General features: G+C 47.4%; 1 protein-coding gene across 3 annotated transcripts in view; it reads left to right on the top strand.

Moving 5' to 3' along the window:
• The window catches only part of CALN1 (calneuron 1), a 94,857-nt gene that overhangs the window by 24,143 nt on the left and 48,449 nt on the right, over positions 1 to 22,265 (top strand). For 2 of the 3 annotated variants that reach the window (XM_072353967.1, XM_072353968.1), the window contains exon 2: positions 3,576 to 3,700. In XM_072353967.1, the coding sequence (XP_072210068.1) occupies positions 3,583 to 3,700 (118 nt within the window). In that variant the 5' untranslated portion in view covers positions 3,576 to 3,582. The remainder of the gene's footprint in view (positions 1 to 3,575; positions 3,701 to 22,265) is intronic. The other variant, XM_072353965.1, reaches the window with a different exon arrangement.

Raw genomic sequence — 22,265 nt, forward strand, 5'->3', positions numbered from 1 at the left:
CTAAATGTTTTGGCATTTCATTAATAATACATAAGCAACCAACGGGTTGTTTGTAGTGTGTTACTTTGTTAAAGCTGCTGCAAAAATTGTCATTATTGATATATTTCATGTTTATAATTACTCATCTGTGACGCACTCGGTCTGTTATGAATAATCCATTGTATATTGTCTTCTCAATAGGCTGCTTGCTCAGCGTGCTGGGGGTGCCAGCAATTGCTTCTAATAATGTCTTCATGTCTGATTTATGCGTGTGAAATGAGTGCAACTGGACGCGAGGAAGGGAACAGAAGCACCCTCAGAGAGCTGACCTGGGGACATTGATAGCAGTTGGAGGTGGAGGAGAAAGTCGTAAAGTCAGCAATGGTTGTTTTGGAAGGGACCTTAAAGATCATCCAGTCCCAACCCCTGCTGTGGCCCAGCCATGGCCTTGGGCACCTCCAGGGATGGGGACATCAGATTTCCCTGCATGTCTCCAGCTCAGAACTCAGGAGCTCACACTTGGTTAACGCGTGTCTTCCAGCAAGACATCTGCTCCTGTCTGGGAGACAGCAATGTGTCACTTGGCCCTGGTGCTTCGTTCCAACGCTTAATCACCGTCACCATTAAAAACCTTTGCTTAATTTCCAATTTGCATCTTTATAGCCTCAGCTTCCCACCGTGGAAGTCCTTTAGATTTTAAAGCTTTTTTAGTAGCCTGCGTTTTTTCCTCTCATAAACTCTGATCGTGTCCATAAAAAGTCTTTGTGTCTTTTTGGCAGCCTGATACACACTACAGGTCCTGCCTTCCTGTAGGGCAGCTGCCCCTATAGAAGGGAAGGAAGTGCAAGTGATGATGGGTGTTACGTGCCTGAGGTCATAAAACCAGGATCAACCATTGGGCATCATTCTGTGCTGTGCGTCAAAAGAGGTGGGCAAGAGGTTAGCAAGAAATCTTTTCCAAATTGGTAACTGCCAAGGGACATCCGAGATCAATACGAATTGATCCTGATTCCATCTCATTCACTGATGCTTAAGCTAAACCTTCCTGTTTAGTGGTGGTGTGGATTTTCAATTGGGTCTGAAAGCCTCCTTACAAAACGTATCACCAGAGCTGGAGAAGCTCTTTTATTTTTTATTCCTGATGGGAAATTGCTTACAAACCTCTTGTAAATCTCATCAGTGTGGCTGTGCTGAAAGGGAAGGGCTGGCCGTGCTGGGTGTTGTGGGTCTGTAACCTGCTGCTGAGCCTGGCATGGGGAGCCAAACCTTGACAATGCACATGGTGATATTTCCATACCTGTGTTTATGGGCTCTATGAGGGTTTGGGGGTTAAATGTCAGTGCTTTTATGATACTATTCAAGGAGATTTTGTTGCTTCAAAATCCAGTTATGCCTTTGGGACTACCTTCAGCGTGCAGTGTGCTTGATGGGAGATGGCTCTGTTGGAGATGAGGCTGTGTGGCAGTGGGGTCCCACCTGCAGGACAGGACGTGTGTGGGTTCTTGGCTGTGGGGCTGTGGATCCGGTGCTGAGCATCTCTCCTTAGGGCTGGAGGCAGGCTGAATTCCAGCAGCTCTGCAGTGCTTCTGTTGAATAATACTGGACTTTTTAAATAATAACATACCTCGGTGGTGGAATTAATCCAGGGTTTCTCACTCTGGGATATCATGGGTCCCTCCTGGTGTATTAAAATGCATTACTACACCCCAAGTGGGAGCTGGTTTTAAGCACGTCAGCCCTCAGGAGAGATGTGTTGTCGTATTGTTGTTTTTTTAATGTATTTTCTTAATGCTTGTAGAAGTGAGAGCGATGTCAGTAGTGCCTCAGAGCAGCACAATGTACAGCACCATCCCTCCGGTGCGGTCCCAGTGCCCCAACCCCAGTTAAATCTCTCTTTAGTTTGGTCAGCGTTTGAAAAGCAGTGCAATAGCTTTTACATTGGGCTCGTGGTTATGGAGAGAAAGCACGGATCGATTCCTGTCTGAATGCTGTGTGGAGAAGCTGGGAAGTGATCGGGGTGATCAGGGTGTGCAAAGTGCCTCCCCAGCTCTGCCTATGGGGTGCAGAGCAGCTCCAGGGGCAGCGCCAGCCCTGTGCAATCCCACAGGGGGACGAACCCCTTCGTGCAGAGCGATGTGTCAGAGCGAGCATCCATCAGAAAGAAGCACATTAATTGGCAAGTGCTGGGAAATTAGAGAGGAGCCTAATGAAAAAGAAAACCTTGTTTACGGTTCGTAATGCGCTGCTGAAGGAGCTGGCTCCCAAATAAAAATACTTAAAATTACGATTAGGATTTATTTACATAATTACTGCCAGAGAGATTCTAGGGAGACGTGCTGAGCAGCGCAAGAGGAACTTCGTGGCTTTCCTTCCCTCTGTCTCAGGGTTGGTTGGCTCTGGGTGAGTCCATTAAGGCTTTTACTAACTCGGTGAGGCAACACGTCATTTGTTACAGGGTAGTCCATAGGTGTGGGTATATATATTTTTGCTTTATTGACTGTGGTGGGAACACAGGGCTGTGGAAGAGCCAGGTTATCTTTGTAATGGCAATCTTGGCTGGGGAGTGATGCTGTAGGTGGCACTTACCTCTTTGAGGCTGAGAATCCTGATATCCTGGCACAGTGGGGTGAGCATGTCCTTGGAGATGGCTTCTAATGGGGCCACATCCCTATGGGTGTGCAGGGATGTAAGCTGACAAGCTGCCTTATAAACATCAGGTCCTTAGTGGCGCTGGGTGGGTGGCTCTGCTGGCTTTTCTGATTGATATTTGCAATACCAAATGCAATAGATCCATGATGGGCTGTGCTGATTGAAACCAGCCAAGGAGATGACAGATCTGCTTCTTAATATTCCAATTGACTTTGGCAAACTCGTCTCTTTCTTCTGTATCCTAAATCAATGTGTAAGTGCTGCTGACAGTAATCTCCACTTTTGTCTGTGCAGATGGCTGCCCTTCGCTAGGCTGCGGTGTTTATACCTGCTAAGTTTGCAAACACTTTCCTGCTCCAGTCTCCCATTGAGCAGTATTTTTCCTTTGCTGTCATGTTTGTGAAATGAAAACGTTCTTCGCCGGGCTCTGCTCGAGTGGGAATTTTCCTCCTGCAGCCTGGAAGGAGGCACACACTGTGATGTGTGCTGTGGGTGGGAGCTGAGCTGCTCCCAGCCCTGGGTGCTCCGGAGCAGGGTCCATGTGTGGCTCTGACAGCCATGCACTGTGCCTTATGATTGCATGTCAGCATACACCCCTGTGCACTGTATTATTATTATCAAATGCTAAACCTGTGTACTAAAAGCTGCATATATGGGGGAGTCATATTTTACTACAGCACTGCTGCTCTGTCTCTGCTAATGCTTGTCCTGCATAAAGAAGAAGCTGCTGCTTTTTCCCCCTGTTTGTTCAGCTCCTGCTTCAGACCTGAATTCAACCTGCAGTCCATCAGTCACACACCTGGCTCTGGTGCATGTTCCCTGGTGTAGGATGCAGAAGAAGTTGGTCTGAGAAGCAGCTCCTCCAAGGCAGGCTATGGCACTGCTCTGAGTGAGCCACGAGAAGTCATTAAAATCAGCCTTTCTCTCCCCTTTTGTCTTGTGCTCAGGGAGAAGATGCCATTCCACCATGTAACAGCTGGCTTGTTGTACAAAGGCAACTACCTGAACCGATCGCTCTCCGCTGGCAGCGACAGCGAGCAGCTCGCCAACATCTCCGTGGAGGAACTGGATGGTGAGTGATGTCCCTGCAGTCCCTGAGGGTTTCAGGATGGGAAGGGCTCCTTCTCACCTTATCATCAGCACCGACATGCATTGGATGCATGAAAGGTGTTCTCCCAATAAAGGTTGGAAGGAAGATGGCTCAGCAGGTCTGGGACCAAAGCTATGTGCTGAGCTGGTGGCTGATGCTAACCTTTGGTTTTGCCCTTCTGCCTGTAAACAAGGCAGCTTTTGAAAGAGAAAGGCTGCTGTTTGTCTGGGCAAAACTTTGCAAAAGGAAAAGTTGGACTGGTAGTTTTCTATTCAAATGTTTTCAGCCTTTCCTTGGGAACCTGCAAGCTGAATCTGTCTTCCTGAGCAATTCTTGTTAGTTCTATGGCCTTTCAAAAGGTTTCTCTTCGTTTTGCAGTGTAACGAGGCACACAGAAGTGGCTTGTGGCTTAGGGAACTGGAAAGTGCTTTAAAGTTCCCTTTTCCAGGTCAGTGATGTGAAACACAGACTGGCCATGGACTGGCAAAAGCCAGCAGGGAGGTCGTCCACATTTGCTGCCTGGAGGACCTCCACAGTTTCTCCCCTACAGATTATTTGCTGCTTGTCTCTTCTCCCCACAGACGGTCAGGGAGGCCAGGTAGACTCCCAGTCTGGTTCCTGGTGGGAAGTTCTCTTTTCCAGACAATTTGTAGCTCACCAGGGTCGTTTTGGAGCAGCAGTTAATGTTGACAGCTGGTCTTTGAGGGCGTTGGAACTAATTGAAGCTCTTGGTTTGCTTCCCAGTGGACATTTGGTACGAGCCATGATGACAGTCAGTGGTTTCGATGGGGAACTTGATGGGTAAATGAACAAGGGAATGGTGCAAGGTGGAAATGGGCCTTCCAGGACAGGTTGGAGGCGTTCTGGCAGAACAGGGCAGCATTTCTATCCTCCCTCCCCCATTTCACCTTCACTTTGGTGAATCAGTCTGTAGTTTTTTGAGCTTTTTCAAATCTGAACCTCTGGCTTTGATTGTGCAAGCTTGCCAATAACTTATCTGAAGTAGAAACAGGATGTGTTGGGGGTATTTGTCACTGCTCTTCTTCTCTGTGTGCACTGGAAGTGGTTGAGGTGAGATGAGCAACGTGACAAGCCTCTGTCCTTGCTGAGCTGGCACTCTGAGGACACGGGGAGTGTAGGAGCATCCTCTGAGCACTTTTGGGACACTGAGATCCTGCTTGAAGATGGAGCTGTGCAACTGGGTGAACTGCCCCCAGTTCTGTGCATCCTGCAGATGGCAAATCATGATGCAAGATGGAACGTAGCTGTTGTCCCTGATAAGGATGTAGGATGTAGGAAGGAAGCTCACATGCAGAAGCTCCATCCCATTTCTACCCTTCCCATCTTGGGTGGTGACCCTCAGCATCACGTCCCATGGCAGCCTTGGATGGGAGCAGTGGTACAAGAACACGCTGTCCCCGGGGAGAAACCAGCCCTTGAGACACCAGGGGTCATCTCCATTAATTAACAGCAAATGAAGTGAATTAGGCGTAGAGGAGCTGCCTTTTGAGAAGGCGGCAACCGAGTCGCTGCTAATGTGAGTGCTGCATCCGTTTAATTTGGTCTGTGCCCTGTTATAACCGTGCTGCTGAATTGGAGAGCAGCAGATTTCATTCATCTCTGCTCACAAAGAGTATCCCCCTCGTTCTTCACAACGGTTAGAGCTCTTTAACTAATCATCCATTTATTCTCTGGCTGTTGAGCACAGGCTTCTTGTTATAATTTAGTCATATCCTTTTTTTTTTTTTTCTGACAGCCTTTTGCTTTACAAACACCTGTCTTCAAGAGCTTTATATCTCTGCCATGAAGATATGCCCCAGTTCTCAGCTCAGCAGAGAAGAGCTCAACCTCAGGCTGTTTTTTTCCCACCTGTGAATGCAGAAGTGGCACTGAATTGATTCACATCCACTAAAGCCAGAGTAGCCTAAGATGCTGGAGATGTTTTCCTGTGTGTAGCTACCAGAGCACACTTAGCTACTGGAAATCATACAGAACTTCAGGTCAGCAGGCGCTGTCTTACTGGGATTTGTTACTGGTACCAGCATAATGCCCAGGTGAGCTGGGAATAGGTGAAGGCTCCACTGCACACTGTCCAAACCCAAATCACAATGGGCCTTTTTGCTCTCAAGCTTGAATTATAGTGAACAACAAAGTGTTCTTCCTTGAGAAGTTGATGTCATTGTATGGGAGCTTTGTGGATGTATTAAGCCGTGATAGCTCTGTGCCAATAATGTATTTGTGTCTAATCATATAGGCTGGGAAAAAGATGCCTAATTCCCTGTGGTTCTTTTGTCATTGAGATTCAGATCCCAAGGCAGTCCCAGCCTGCTGGCTAATTCCAGGCTCACGTGTTAAAGCTTTTAAGGTTTAATGTGCTTTCTGGGGAAGTCAGTAGGAATTTTCAATACCCACCTGACTTGTTGACGACCAACAAGTGCCAGGTTGTTCCCAACCCTTTTTTGCCCACATCTGGCATTGCACATCTCTACGCTGCTTGTGTTGTGAAGGGTTTCTGCAGGTACGTTGGCTCTGGGATGCTGCAGGGCAGTGCTGCCTGGCTGGGGCACAGCATTGCTGCTGCTGTCATGGATGAGGGATAGCGTGGAGATCAGGAAATGGAAAATATTTCTGTCCTAAAGCAATACAGGGAGGGAAGGGGTCCTTGTTATTTGGCTGAACACACACCGTTCATAGCAGTGTGCCTCGAGTGCTGCTCTCCTCTTCTCCCACCGGTTATTTTCCTCTACAAAAACTTTGCACCAGCCATCTGTCGGCTTTGACTCTGCTCTGTTTTCCTCCATCCTGCTCTAAATACTACCCCGGCAGTAAGGGAAGAGGCTGGAGAGATGACAGGTGTAGTGGAAATGCTAAGTCATGGCCTGAGACCGTGATTGAGCACCTGGTTGGAAGGCAGGGCCAACCCAGGGGAGCTCAAGTGCAAGCAATGTACTGAATGAGTGGAAGGGGGGAGTCAGGATCCCTCCCTCCCCAGAAGTCATTTAAGAGTTGGCAGTGGAGATGAGGCTATCTCTTGCTGGAGAACCCTGCCTACCTGAGGCCTTCAAAGGTAAGTAGCTCTTCTCCTTCATTTCTCCATCTGTGGCTGCTGTGTTTGGGCTCGGTCTCCTTTGCTGTGGCCAAAGACTTTGCTGCCCTACTGTTATCATTTCCTCATAGCATTACAACAGGCAGCCCAATGGCTTGCTTGTTCCTGGTGCTGTGTTTGCTGTGCAGTTCCGTAGCAGCAGGAGGGGTTTGGAAGCTGTTGCTGTCACAGAGGGAATTAACTGGCTGGAAGCTGTATTAGGCAACGCTTAACTTGGTTACTCCGAGCAGATGATGAGGTTGGAAGTGGCAGGCCATCCGTAACCCGGCTCTGAGGGACCTCTGAGAGCAACGGGCTCTCAGATGGATGCTACTGCCATATGCACGGTGATTTCCAGGCATGAGATTATAAATTAGGGCTGGGAGGAACTGTTTTACATATAGATTTTCTGTCTGTTGTTGGGTGACATAAAATTGTGGCACGGTTTGTGTGTGCTCTGTGGTTTCCGTGTTCCTTTTAAGCTGCTGTCCTCACGTTGCAAACTGCTAGGGGTATTTTTAATAAAGAACGGTGGATGGAAATCATCGAGTCAGGCTTGAGTCATCCACCTCCATAGGCACTATCTAAAGAGTATTGTCAGGAGGTAAAAACATTTCCATAGTAGGAATCTGACAAATATCACCTGAAGGAAGGCACATGCATTCTAAGTAGGCTTTGCAGAAAGTGTCTGTGAAATGCATTACAGTCGGAGTGCTTTGCACTGAAAACTCACATGTGGACCACAGCAGCAGCTATCTGTCCAGAAGGACGTCGTGATAAATCCTTACGTGACCCAGATTTCCCTGCAGTCAGCCATGCCCATGCAGAAGCTGTATCACTATGCGGCACTGGGCTTGTTTATGGGCATCTGGTGGCTCAGGCTGTGCATCTCCAACACAGGCAGGGCCTGTGACATGTGCATGGGTTTGGGAAATGTTGGGAAGTGGGTTTTTTTCCTGCTTATAGGCATCAGCCAAGGCAGCTCATGGTTTTGCCAGCCCTAAGTGGAGCCATCAGCAAAGCATCCCGTGCAGTAGGGCTGAACTGCTGCCTACAGTGGTCTTTGAGGTGAGAATCTGGCAGTCCCAATGACCTGGTCATCGTTGCAGCTCGTACCCCGTGTTGTAGGATGTGTTTACCTGGTTCCTGCTACTTGCAGAAGCTCTCTGCTGGGTCCCTGCTTCCTGGGCTCTGGTGTAAAAATCAACAGTGAGAGTACATTGGAAAACAGCTCTTGAAATAATTAAAGGGAGTGGATAAATGATGCCCATGTGGACTTTAACAGTTGGCTCTTGTGTGCCAACAGTGCAGGCAGGGGGAGCAGGTAGAGCGATCCCATGTTGGCCATGCAACCGTGCTGTATTAGCCCCATGGAAAATGCTGCTAGAATTGAGGCTGTGGTGTCTGATCTGAGATCCCTCAGTCGCAGGTGAGGTGGAGCAGCAGTGTGCTCGAGGAGGGAAATCCAAAGGGACAAGCATTAGTCACTTCCCTGACTCATGGAGCAGCATCAGGGCTGCGTCTGCTCCGCTCGGCAACTTGCCAATGGGGAAAGAAGATGCTTGGGGAGGTGGGATGAGAGAGAAGCAGCAGGGAGAGCACTGTAGTGCTGGGGATGCAAGGAGTGTCCTGGGGCTGGCATGGCGGGGGTCCTGCTGCTGGCTGGGCTCTGGGTGTGGGTACAGGCTCCAGTGAGCAGCCCATTAATTGACTGCATGAGACTGTATCAAGCTCGTTTTCTCTTTGGCAGAGTTCTGTTATAAAAGAGAGGCTCATCCACATTGTCTCCGTTGTGAGTGATCATGGCTGGAAATGGAGTAATTTATGTTTTATATTGGGCTTTAATAGCGTTTCGTGGCTCTGAATATAAAACTGCAGCATCACTATGCAGATCCTTCTGTGGGCAGAAGCAGCCATATCCCTGGCTTTACCGAGCTCCTTCTGACGTTCCAGTTGTGTACTGTAATGACAGTGTGGGTTTCCCTGGGACTCGGCAGTTTGAGGTATGAAGCAGCCTCCATTGAGAGAGAACCATAATGCTGGGTGCAGCATAAATGTTTTGCATCATAGGAAGTTGTTGCAAGGTGAGATTTGCTCCAGTCGGTGCCCTTCCAAGGAGCAGAGCCTGGCAGGTGGGTGTGCAGTGCCATAAATGATGTTGGGCTGCACATCTGGGAAGGGTTCATGGAGGTTCTTTTCCCCCACCCCGCATCCCTACTGTGCATCGGGGCCAGCAGGGAGAGGTTTAACTGGAGCCCCTGAAATGTAATACTGAGCATCATCTCTGAGGGAAGAATCCTTACAGCAAGGGGGTATAAATAAAATGAGATTGGCTGCCAGCAAATTAGAATTACAGGGATGCCATCTGGACAACAATTAAAGAGATTGTTTGAACTCCAGTGATGCTGACATAGTTATAGGAACCGGCTGGCAAGAGGAGCTACTGGTGGTGGAGATTCAGATATCCTCGCTTTGGAGTGAAGGCTTCTGGTTTATTGTGGCAGAGCAGGAGTCCCTTTAGGATGGATGGGAAGTGGGATGAGGGCTGTATCTCTGTTCACCTACCTGGGCTCCCTCACCTTGTGTCTGGCTCCCCAAGCCCTTATGGATGCTGTAGTTCCAGTGTATGGGGCTCAGTGGAGAGGTGGCTATTTGGTGCCTGCAAACACTGGGGGCACAGGAACAGAACAGATCCAGAGCTGAGTGCGCTTTAAAGGGCTTTTAAATCACACTGAGACACATTTGTACAAATTTTAATATGATTTTTTAAATTTTTATGCAGGCTTTTCAGCCAGGTGATTAATTTTTCAGGTTTCCTGTCCCTCGCCTTACACCTCTGGCTCTGGCAAGTCTCTTTTCTACCAGACAGTGCTGCTTTGTGCATTCAGGAGCCTCATCCTTATTTGTTACCCTTGGAATTGTGCCCCTGGGGCAGTAAGAATGGATGGGGACCAAAGGGGGACCGCTGCATCCTGGACCTTAAAGGTGGCATGTACCTGGGGCTGGGAAGGAAAGGAGAGCTAAGGCAGTTTTCTCCTCCATTTCCCAATGGAAGGGGCACCAATGGGCTGTAGGTGCCCTGCCTGAAGCCAGGCTTCTCACACTTCTCCTCTAATTACCGTGAGATTAAATATGTACAGATCTGGGTGTTGATGTGATGCTCTGCTTCTACTTTTTCCCTGGGGTGCTTTGGCCGTGGCATTGTGCCTCATTCTACCTAACCACAGTGGTGTCCATGGGGGGAGGAGAGCACCGCATCCCAGAGCTGATGAGCTGGCAGCCAGCTGCTCCTGCAGGACCCAGCACAGATGGGTGTAGGAGTAGGGAGAAGGAGCCCCACGGGTACACACGGCTTTCTTCAGCTTGGCTGGATTTGGTGACATCAAAGGGGATCAGCACAAACCCTTTGAAGTCAGGCTTATCTCCTGCCTGCCTCTGAAAACAGAGGGTGCTGATCCCACAGGGTGGGTGTGGGACCCCAGTGAGCATTAACAGCAAGGGCAGTGCACGCTGAGCGAGATCTCTGCTGCTTTTGCTTCTCTGCTGTGATGCAGGGATGTTTCTGGGGCTCAGGTTGTGCAGCACGGCACTCCATGGAGCAGCATGGAGTTCTGGTCAAATGTATCCTTTATTTTTATAAGAATTCTGTTGGAAAAATGAAGAAATAAACCAACAAAGCCTTGGGAGTGAAGATGTACTCACATGTTTCCGAATGCAAAGCGTTAGGTTGTCATTTAGGAAAAATCCCTCTTTCTAAATAAGCCATTAGAGCACAAACCTATTAGCGACATGTGGGACGAGGCAGTATTTTGTGTTTTAGGATTATTCTGTTGGGCAATTCCTATTTAATTTGCTGGGAAGTGCAAATCTCATTACTTTTCTTTCAACTCGATCTAATCCAGGGCATGAGATTTTTTGTGAATAGGTTTGGATGGGGAGGGGAAAGAAATACGGCTGCGTAACTGATGGTAATTGCTGTTACTTCCTGAAGGTAAAAAAAGATTGGGAGCGTTTTTTTCTCATCAGTTCTCTGTGTTTGCACACAAGGAGTAAATTGGGCTTTGCAGGGACGCAGTTGTTGCTGCCTCTGAAATGTGAAGAGATGTTTGCAATGCGTCTGGTGGGGAAATGTCCGTCACAGGTACTTAAGTGCTGCTCGTCATCACTTTGTGAGTTTGATTTCAGTGCTGTAGAAGGAAAAGGGAGAGTTGGAGGTTGTTGCATTCAAGGCCAGGTCAGTGGCCTGGAGGTGTTCCAGAGCTGTGGAGATAAGGCACTGAGGGATGTGGGTATAGTGGGATGAGCTGGGGTTGGACTTAAGGATCTTAGGGCTCACCTCAAGGGAGGGCTGCTAAACCACGAGCACCTTGTGCTGTCACAAGTGCTTTAATCGCCCCATTGATGAACTCCACGAGCCCAGGCTGACCTGCTGGCAATGCTCAGCAGTGCTTCTGAGCAGTAAAACTGCATCAGTTTGGATTGGATCAAGATGCGGAAAGAAAATATACTTTTCATCCTCTTCCCCAGTCTGGGGCTGTGTGAGGGGTCAGGTAGCTGATGACTTCTTCAGAGTTCATTCCATTTGCCTTCCAGGCTTGTTTCTCAATAGCTTATTTTGCTTTATTCCTCCTCAGCTTTTTTTTCTTCCTCTCATTTTTTTATTTTTTTTGCAATAAAGGTTGGAATGCATTGAACAGGAGAGGCGGAAGCAAAGCAAATAAAGAGCCTGGCTCTACCTGGGCTCTGGGGGGAGGCAGTGTCTGGCTGCAGGCTTTCTGTTGCCCTCCATTGGGGTCCAGCATTTCCTGCCTGCCCTTGTTTGTTGCTATGATAGCACAGAGCAGACGTGCTTTGCTTGCTATAAGCCCTATCGATAAGGGCAAGGCTCGTTCAACCCATTTAGTGGGAGAAGGTCACACAATAAAAAATGTGGAGGGATGTTGGATAAGCAGCACCTCACTTTGTAAGTTGCTCCCATGAGCTGTTGTCAAGGGCTTCCTTTGAGCAGGAGATCGGAGGAATTTGTTGGCAGGTTTAAGTTTATTGTCCTCTGTGCAACAGCGCAGGGAGTCAAGGCTTCTGCATTGCCACCAGCACCTCATGTGTTGCTATGGCACAACAGGAGTTTGGCAGTGTAGAAGTGCTGACTCAGTGTCGCACAGGGTGATGTCTCTGGTGGTGTTTATTTGCAATAACAGAAGCCCGAAGCTGCTGTTTTCAGGTAATTTGTGCAGTTATTGTGTTTCCTGACACCTTCCAGCACCGGACCAATTTGAGTTTGAAATCACAGCATGAAGTCCTGGCACATATAAAGGTCTTCTGATAGCTGCTCGACCTTGACACTGTGTGTGTTCTGACAGAGACAACGTTTAAACCAAAGGTTACATATCTCTGCATTTTCTACCCTGCTTGGCCACACAGGAGAAGCTCCGTGAGGTGTTTCTTGAGAGGCTGAAGGCTCCGTGCCTTCCTCCTTGCTTGGCTTCCAGCTTGGGCATGGACTGGTCATCAAAATGAAATGGGATTGTTTTGCAAACCTTTCACTCTCTGCAGCTGGAGGAATTGGACAACTGGTTAATCTCTTTGTGTCTCTTTGTAATGGAAAGCCTGTTAGTCCTACAGCCTGGGTTTTAGCATCCCTAAATTAGTGGTAAAAGTCAGGACATCCACCTGGTCTGCCTACGTCTGTGTTTCTGCAAACACACGGTGATGTATTGAGATGTGCATGTTGGCAATGGCTGGAAACCTGTCCTATCCTTGCTTGTGATGCATGGGCCCTAGGTTGGTGCAGGCATTTGGGCTGAGAAATGGTTGATGGAAGAGAAATGAGCTCTTTGAACCATAGCCCCTTGGGTAATTACTAGTGTGGTAATTTATGTGGTTCGTCAGTAATCCGCCAACTTCTTCCAGTCCCACTTGCCTCTTCCAGCCCTTGTTTGTCAGACCTCTGGGGTTTTGATGGGATGGGAACAAAACAAATTAAAACAATGGACTGAAGGAAGCCTGGCCTTGGCAATGGATGATGCTTGGGAGCTTTGGGGCTACTGGGTTCTGAGGTGGCTTTGCAGTGGCTATCTGAGCTTCAAAGCATGTGTGAAGTGATGTGGGGGAATGCTGGGCAGCTCTGCCTGGCTTTCATGGGTGTCAGCTCAGGGACATATGTAGGAATTGTGAAGCCATAAATACTTGGTGAGCGCTGGAGTGACTTTAATTTTAGTAGGAAAACCAGAATGTGGCAGCCAGGAAAAAAAAAAAGTGATGCAAAAATAGTAGTGGCCCCTTTTGGGAGGAGGAAGTAATATCCCACTAAGGCAGCAACCCCAATTAGATGGGAGCCTTTAGAGAAGGGAGTAACTAATTACCTAGATAAAGACGAGGCAACTCTTGCACATGGCAAGCAGATTTATTGGGGGACATTTATCTACGTGCATATGCCCAAGATGTTTTATGCTCTGGCCACAAACCCAAAATTATCTGTGCTTTGTAAATATTGTGGTTGATGGCTGTAAAGATTTCCTGTGAGATCAAGTTGGAAGGAGTCCTATGGTCAACCACACTTACCAGAGCTGGAGAACTGGAGCATTTCTTTCATGGTTCAAGCAGCCAAAGAAGCTTTTGGGACGTGGGCAAGCACACACAGCTCTGCTTTAAGTAACCGCCGGCACTTGAGGTCGAAAGCCATGGTTGGTGGCCTGGGGTGACCCTTATGGAGCCAATCATTAGTTTTAAAAGCAAGTTTGTGTTACAGCTTGACACGAATCCCTGCAGTAGGTGCCCTGTGTTAGTTCCGTGGCTCTGCTGCTCTCACAGTGAATGAGAGCATCACCTCATCTTTTCGTATCAATTTTTATTGCTGCTGCATGTCTCCAGATCGGTTACGTTTTGACACTAATAAAAATAGCAAGGAGTTTGGAGAAAGTAGCTTTGGCATCTACAGGATTTAATTTGCAAAAACTTTCATGTGGAGTTTAATTTAGACAGATGAGAGAGGCAGTTTTATGAGCATGAAACTCCATTAATTACAGATCCTGTCTTAATTATAAATGGCTTTATTTTAAAGTGAGTTTTACAACCAAAATTAAGACTTGGAGCAGTTCAATCAATACAAACATCAATTAGACCTGACTTTGTACTCCAATTAATTTATAAAGCTTCCCAATGAAGTGTAAAAAGTGTGCCACTTTGTACTCTTCTTCCTGCCATTCCCGGGCACCAGGAGGTCTCCATGGATTCATTAGCAGCTTCCTAACGATAAACACGGATAGAATAACCAGCCTCTCAGTGGCTTCCCATTTCCCAAATAGGCCAATAGAGTTAAATGCTGAAGTGGCCAAACCTGGCCACAAGCATAGGGGAATATTGGTACCCAACAGGTGCTCAGGGTTTTGCCCATTTGCTTGTGGTCCCACCAGACTGTGGCTGCACCAAGGAGCTCTGGGCTGGGACATGGTCACTTGCCATGAGTGTGAATGTTCTTAAAGCCTTTCTTTTGGGGGTTCAGTATCGTGATCCTGATCATATGAAACAGGTAAAGGTGTGCTCAGCTACCATGAGAGTGCATGGAACAGTTCTCCAGCATCAAGGAGTGAAACAAAAGGACCTGAGGATACCCAAGGGGAACCAGGGCATTAACAGATGAACTGAAACCTCTTTTTACTTCTCAGCTGAGGGTACACAGTGAGGAAACAGAAAACCTGTGTTCTTAGAGGGCGATTTTGACATCCCAAGTGTTTTCTGTCCCATCTCTCCACCTACCATATGGACATCCTCTGGTTCTCTTGGACCTGTGGTATAGGGAGCAGGTGACTGTAGTTTGACCATGCATAACATCATGTGGAGCGTGTGGAAGGGATGGAGCCAGGTATTAGCAGAGCTTTTATTTCCTTTCTGGGGAAGCAGGCTCCTTTAGCAAAGCCAGGTTTGAGCTGTGGAACTGTTTGAAGCTGGGAACCGAGCAGCGAGCGACAGGCAGGCAAACAAAGTGGAAACCTGCTCTGAATTATCATAAGCTTTTTTTGTTGTTCTAAGCCCTTTCAAGCAGAGCCATTTGTACTGGAGCAAATTCTCCCAAGATATTTTTAGATAATACGAGCAGAAAAATATCACTCCGTAGCAAGCTGTTTACAAATCTGCTAACCTTGTTTAGTGCTAGTAAAACTCTCGGCTTGGTGTGCTGCGGAGCACACTAATTACTTGACGGAAATTACACAACGGTGGCTTTCTGATGTGCAGTATATTGGCTCAGCCCTGCAGCTGGGCCCGTGTGCAGCATTTTGGGTAATGAACAGGGAATATTTCAGCAGCTCTTCCATTAAAACAGGGAGAGTGAGGCAGACTCTGCCATCTAACCGCTGCTTGTTGCCCTTTGCTTGCATGCTTGTTTCTGTAATGAGGCTGTGCTGCGCTACTTCTTATCCTGTGTCTGGTTTAGGGGCCCAGGTGGCACAGTCTATTACTCACTGGACTTTGGTTGACCATAGAATGGGACTAATGGCCAATCCCTGTTGCATCTTGAGTGCTTATAGTGGTGGGATTTGGATGCTGTGGTCATAGGGCTGTGTGAGTATGTCGGCAGCAGGGACAGAGCTCCTTCAGGAAGGCGTCAGACCTGCCATTTGTGGGCATGTCCCAGAACAAACATGGGAATTATCCTTCTGCTGTGTCCCAGCTGCACTGTGCTGCTGAGGACCGGAGAGCAGCGATCCCATGCCAGGCTCCTGCTGGGCACAGCTCCATTGCAGGCAGCTGGGATGCAGCCGTCGGAAGGAGCACAGCTGGGATTTCCCTCCTCCCTCTTTGCCTTGGACACTGCCAAGTCCTGCCCTGGAGCTGCTGGCAGCCTGCAGCACTCACAGCAGCTTCCCAGTGAGCTCCGGGGATGTTGTTTTGGTGCAGTAATGTCTCCAGGATAAGTGGCAGTTCTGTCCGGTGCAGCAGTGAGCTGGGCTGGGAGGCAGAGCTGCATCACAGCTCAGCACACAAAGCTGCAGGGTTTGGGCTTCTTCTTTTGCTTTTCCCCATCACTTTTAAAACATTGTATTGGGGGTTGAGACTGGAGACTAGCTTTACCTTGGATTCAATTATGTAATTAATGGCAAAACTGCCAAGAACTGTCAGGAGTCTTTTTTATTCTTTATTATGTTTCTTGTGAATGCAAATAGATTAATATTTGCGAGTAGTGCTTCTAGAGTAATTTTATCAAAACCCTTCATTATTGTCATGGGAAATTCAATGCAATTTTAATCTGGGACCAGTTCCACTTTGAAGTCTAGCTAGACGATGAATGTTAGCAGTAGGCACTGTGCGAGTCTGCAGCGTATACTGGGCATGAATAGTGGATACTGGGCATGTATCATGCATCTGTATATGTATGTTGTTCTGTGTGGGTAAATTGCTGCTGTGCCTATGGCCTGTCCATGCTGATGTCTTGCATATACCATTAATTAGTTGGAAGTGATAATGAATGAAGTTCTCTCTTGGCTGTGTTACGCTGCTAAAAGCAATACAAGCAGTACCCACAGGTACTGGTATGGCCAAGCTATGTGACAGCTGTTGATGCTCCAGTGCCTGCTTTATTACAACTTGGGCCACAGTGTTTCTTTCAGAAGCACGTTTTCCCTCCCGGCAGCGTGAGACAGCAAATGAAGTATGCACAGAGCAGACCTGCATGGCACTCCTCGAGGCCCGCTGTCAGATTGATTGCTTGAAGTGCATTTGAAATCAAGTGCTGTACGGTCAGCTCTAGATCATCTCGCCATCATTTTTCATGTGGCAGTAAGTAAAACCATAGCAAATAGTCCAGCTGGTTGAAAACGGTGAAGCTACTCGGTCTTGTAAATCTGGGCTGACCTCACCGTCTCCTCCCTTTGCCCTTGAGTGCAATGTAATCATCATGACATAAATAACAAGCGCGGCGATATAATGGAATTATATGAGCACCGCTATTGTGAGCGCTGTGAAAATAAGGCTGGTAGCACTTGGCAGAGCCAAGATCAGCTCTAAAGTAGAGGAGAGGTTGAATTGATTTCCTTTTATCTGCTGGGAGAGGAGGAAAAGACAACAAGTCCTGCTATGGTTGTAAAGGAGCTCCGTGCCCGCTGGTGGGGCGGCAGGGCTGTGTGGTGGCTGCTCTGAGGCTTTTGCTTCCACGCTCTTCTTTCAGTCCCAGATTTCCACCTGACCTCAGTTCCTGGGAAAAAAAGATGAGCTGGAGTGTTACTGAAAGGCAGTTAAAGAGCAAAGTGATTGTAGAATCACGGAGTCATAAAGGTTGGAATGAAGCACTGAGATCCTCCAGTCCAACCAGCAGCCCATTGCCACCATGCCCACTAACCCATGTCCTAAATATGCCGTGTTCGTGTTGTGCTGAGTGATGAAATAGCTCAGTGGAGGAGCTCTAGGTGTGAATGGGGCTACACCTGGCTTGTGAATGGTCACCAGTGGTGATCGTAAAGGCTCAGTGCTGTGTCCACTCCTATTAAGTGCTTTCATCAATGGTCTGGGTGTGAGACCGGGGTGCAAACCCTGTGGCTCTAGTTCTGCCTGTGTTGTGGCCAAGGAGGGTGGGGATGTCACAATGTAAGGGTTTCACAGCCTCCTAGCAAAGCAAATCTCCCTACAGAGGACCTTGAGGAGCTCTGTGTCCAAGGAGATATTACCAGGAGTGTGTGCAGGGCTGGAAGATGCAGATGTTAACATGGAGGTGTAAAGCCCTTCCTTGTAAGCTCAGAGAAAGGGAGGCATCAAGTGGCTCTTCCAGGGCTGGGAGCAGACAACAAGGAGGTGTTCTTTTATCTCAGCCCAGCCCACTGCTGAAAGGCCACTGCTTGAATCAGACCCAGCTGGAAGAAAAAGTTCTTTTTGTGTCTTTTTTGTGCCTTTTTTTTTTAATATATATTATTATTCAGCTCTTGCTGCACCTTTTGTTACGTTCAGCTCCTCAGTTTTTATCTGGCTCCTTGCATGTATAAGATATGCCATATATTTTGCTGACATGCCTACCTACTAAAAATACTCTCATCCTTCTGGGGAGAGAAAATATGGGATGTGTGTGTAAATATGAATTCCATACGCGTCTAAAATCCTAAATGACATTTTGTCCAGTGTTGTGTGTTTAATGGGAATTCACTCATTAGGCTGGAGAAGATGGTAGTTTCACTGTGCTCAGTTTTAATACAAAGAGTACTACGGTTGCTAAGAGACTGATACTTCAAGTTTGGAAATCTTCATCCACACTAGATACATTATCTTGGCAAATTGGACTTTTTGAGTTGGCAGCAAATGGAAAAGAGTAACTTTTAAAAATAGAGATAATTTGGGTGACGTCAAAGACATCTGGTGTCCTTCTTTCGAAATGTGAGCCTGAGCTCTTTTGCTTGTGTGTATAAATCACTCTGAGCTCGGCCTGAGGTTTGACTTATGCCTGCGTTCAAGTCAGATTTATTAAGAAATTGCCTGTGTGCTTAAAGATATTTAACCAGGTACGCTTTGGTTTTATGGGCTCTGTGTGTACAGCAGGTGGTGCCTGTCCTCCCTGTGCATCCTGGAGCATCTCGGCTTCATGCAGCATCTCATGGTGCCAGCTGGCTAATGGGCTCTCATCCTAATTCCCACCCTGAGCTGTGACAAGTGGGAAGGTGTGTCTGCTCCGAGTCATGCCTCATCATCCCTCATCATCCCTAATGCCTTCTGGTCTCCTCATGTGTCACAGCTCTGGAATGGCAGGGAATATGGCTTTGAGTGGCAGCTGGAAATCAGTTTGGGACTCTCCTGCCACGCATAAGAGGCAGTGGAGAAGAAAAGGGGGAACACAGGAGCTGAAATGGGCAGCACGGGAAGGGAATGACTCAAAGATAGAGGGTGGGAGGAGATGCCATGGGGTCACTGGGGGAAGGATTACGCTTTCATAGTGAGTGATGCAGCTGGGGGAGGAGGAGCGCTCTGGGTGGGATGCATGTAAGGACAGGGATCTGGGGGGGATGGGAACAGCAAACATCTGCATGAGGATTCTCCAGCCACCGCTTGTGTTCTGGTAGTGTCTTTCCAAGGGATTCATCAGCACACCGGCACCCTGAACCACACGGATAAGGCAGAGCTGCCTGTGCACACTGGCTTGCAGTGCTGGGGAAGGTTGCTCCCCATTTCAGGTGCTGTTCCACATCCCAGACAGAGATGGATGGCAGGGTGTAAATTGTTCCCTCCCCAGTGGGGCTTAAGCTGGACTTTTTCATAGTTGGAAGGAACGCTTTTGCATTTTAATATCATCTCTGAAGGGCAATTGCAGCTTCTTGCACTTGATTATGTGTTCAGGCTATGAGATTTTTCTGTTATTTTTAGAAATGTTCATCTGCTCCACGGACCAGGAGATACAGGAATGGCCAGTGGAATGTGAACGTGTGATGGGTTTCTGAAGTGTCGGGTGAACACGGAGTGAAAGGATGACAAAGGCATCCTACGTGGTTTTTCAAGCTTAAACAATGCGCTGTAATTGTGTGTCAGAAGTCATTCAGTTTTGATAGCACGCCAGCTAATTAAACCATCCTCTCTGAGGAGACTTACTGTACTTTCAGCTTCGCTTTTTCATTCTCAAGAACAAAAAAACACCGAAGGCAGCTCTCGTGTTTAGCTCTCACGTTGGCATTAATTTGGATGGGGACCAGTAGATGGGAAATGGGAACTGCAGCCAAATCTTTGTCTCATTTGAGTGGTGTAAGCCAGGTTCGTTTCCACCAAAGGTAGTGGAAGGAAGGGGAGGACCATGTGCCATCCCATATTCTGCATGCTTGTGCTGTCACTTGTCTGTGGTGGCTTCCCTCCATCCATGTTTTCATTGATCCGTGAGTCATGAATCCCACTGTAGCTTTTGTTTCTTCTGTTTCATCTTTGGTATTTCATCATGATGTTCCTTTGCCATTTAGGGGAAGGAAAAGAGAGAGGAGAAGGAAGGAAAGAGGAGAGGAAAAGGAAAGGAAAAAATGTTACTTAAAAGTAGAAAAGGAAAGGGGGAAAAAGACTTCTACATTATTGAAGCTGTCATTAAAGCTCGTGGGTAAAGAAATCCCTTTCCAACTCTGCAGCTGGATTGACCATGCCTGCCTCCAGCATGCATTTTACAGTTGAATTCTCAAGGCTTGCACAGGAAAGGCAGAGTTATTTGTTCTTGTGCTTTATTTTTGTTTGCCTTTGATAGGTAAAACTGCAGTTTCATTCACATAAGCAGTCGGGAGCAAACATTTCAATCACTGCTCTGAAATGCTTGGAAGATGTGAGTTTTCAGCACGGTGTTTTTCTTGTTCTCGGGAAAATAAAGATTAAAAGAACAAAAAGAAAACCTGAAAAGCTTTTCCTACACCCGTATCAAGCACTTCATAAAGAAAAGCCTCTCTGGATATTCGGATGAAGATTTCTGCATTGTGAGGGTCCTCGGTGTTGTGATAGGTTTCACTTAAACTCCTGAGAAGTACAGATCTCCAGATTACTGCACTAGATAGTTTGCATCAGGGAACAGCTTTCAGTTTTCCATTTGCGCTTCCAGCTGACGATGCTTTAAACTGGCTTTATAGTATCCCTGAGTTGATCACCTGTGGCTGGATGCTGCTTGGAGGTAAAGTCCATTTCCATTCCCCTCCAATAGCACTTGATACAGTACAGGAGCAATTCCTGTTGTTACATGTGCACCTTGTGCCAGAGTGAACCAGAGTCTCAGGTAACAGAGCTCAGAGTTTGCTGCTATTCACGTGAAGGGATGCTGTGGGACTGCTTTGAGATGCTCAAGCTGTGTTGGTTTTGCACGCAGGCTGGAAGTGATGCTGCAGTGCTTTGGGTGCCTCCTGACCCTGAGATTTGCAGTTGGGCTGGGAAAAGTTTTCCCCAATTGCTTTATGCTTTGTGAATCAGTAAACCTGGACCAGGCAGCATGGAGGGAGCTGGGGAGCTCGAGCTAATTGTAATTCTTCCAGTGGAGATGTTTTTCATCAGACAAATGCAGAATTGATTACATTCCCTGTTGACAATGGCCTTTTCAATTGAAAATAATGGAAGAATTCTATTTTCAGCAATGCTGCAATATTTCGGTTGGAATTTACAATTTTGCTTCTTAAAATATTAAATAACTTGGCCACGTAACGCGGGGAAATCAGTTTTCTGGAAGCAGCTCCTGCATGGGAATGGGAGATGAGCTTTGGTCCTGTTGCACCGTGCGGCCACCAGAAGCAAAGCAAACAGAAGGGCAGTGCATCGCTCCCTTCACTTTGCTGCTGGAGCATTTGCAACAAACCCTTTTCATGCATCGTGGCTTGATGGTAGATGCTGTAAGGCTGGGAGGAGCAGCACGGGGCTACACAGAGCCCAGCCAAGCGCAGGATTGCAATTTACCGGCCGGCAGAGCTCCTGTTTTGGGCAGTGCCTCTGCGTGGCTGGAGCTGCTCCGTTTCCATCCTCCTCCTCCCTGCTTGTGCAATGAATTCTCCCATTTGTTTGCATTATTGAGAGCTCCCAGCATTAGGTTTTATCCAGTCTTCATCGCATCCTCCTTTAGCCCCTGTTCAAATCACCTCAGTGCAAAATTGCTTATGGAGTTTGGAGGCTGCCGTAGCTCTTGGCCAGGAAAGATCCCATACCATGACATGAAAATAAAGGGAAAAGGGCTAGCCCAAAGCAAGGGGGAAAATAAAGAACTGAATTCTCTCTGTTTGAAATCGATGTTATGTGAATAGAAAGCAGAAATTGCAATTTTTTCTCTGACTCTCTGACCAAAATGGTGTTTCTGCCTTACTGAATGCCTGACAGAAACTTCCATTGCAAAACAGAGCTCTGTATTTTTCCTGTTTGCTCTGAGCTTTGCTTGTCTGTGCGTGGAAGCTCGTATTCCTGAGCCTCCAAACCGTGTAGAGGGAGAGCTGGAGAGGATGAGTTGAAGTCAGATTTGGTTTGCCAAGCTCCTGTTCACAAGATACGCTCTCAGTAAAGCAATTTATGTGTTATAATCACTTTGGCTTTTAAGGAGAAAAACGGTCTTTTTATGGAATGGAGTAGATTGTGCAGCTTTGGTAGCAGAAAATTTGCAGGAACAGGCAATTTTGAACTGGAAATCATGAAGTTCTGGGTGCCGTGTGGTCCTTCTGAGAGGTGGTCTCTCACCTTAGGTGGCAATACTGGAGGAAAGAGTAATGGAGATAAATCCAAGGTGCTGGGGGTGAATGTGATGATGGGAAAGGAATGGGGGGTGGTAGAAGCTGTATCTCCACTACTGCAAAAGGGATGAGTAATACCTCACTGTGACGTTACATGTAAGCAATCCTGTCTACAATGACTTCCGCCAGAGATTGAGATGCCTCCACAGCCCTTAGTATTGTAAGTCCCAAATGAGTTGGGTTTAATGTGCTGCTGGGTTGCTGTGTGCAAGTTACTTAAAGGCAGAGTGACTCTGAGAGCATTTGAACTCCATTGAACTGCCCCTGTCCT

The sequence above is a fragment of the Excalfactoria chinensis genome, chromosome 19 (genome assembly GCF_039878825.1).
Source record: "Excalfactoria chinensis isolate bCotChi1 chromosome 19, bCotChi1.hap2, whole genome shotgun sequence".
In the NCBI taxonomy this organism is placed as follows: Eukaryota; Metazoa; Chordata; class Aves; order Galliformes; family Phasianidae; genus Excalfactoria; species Excalfactoria chinensis.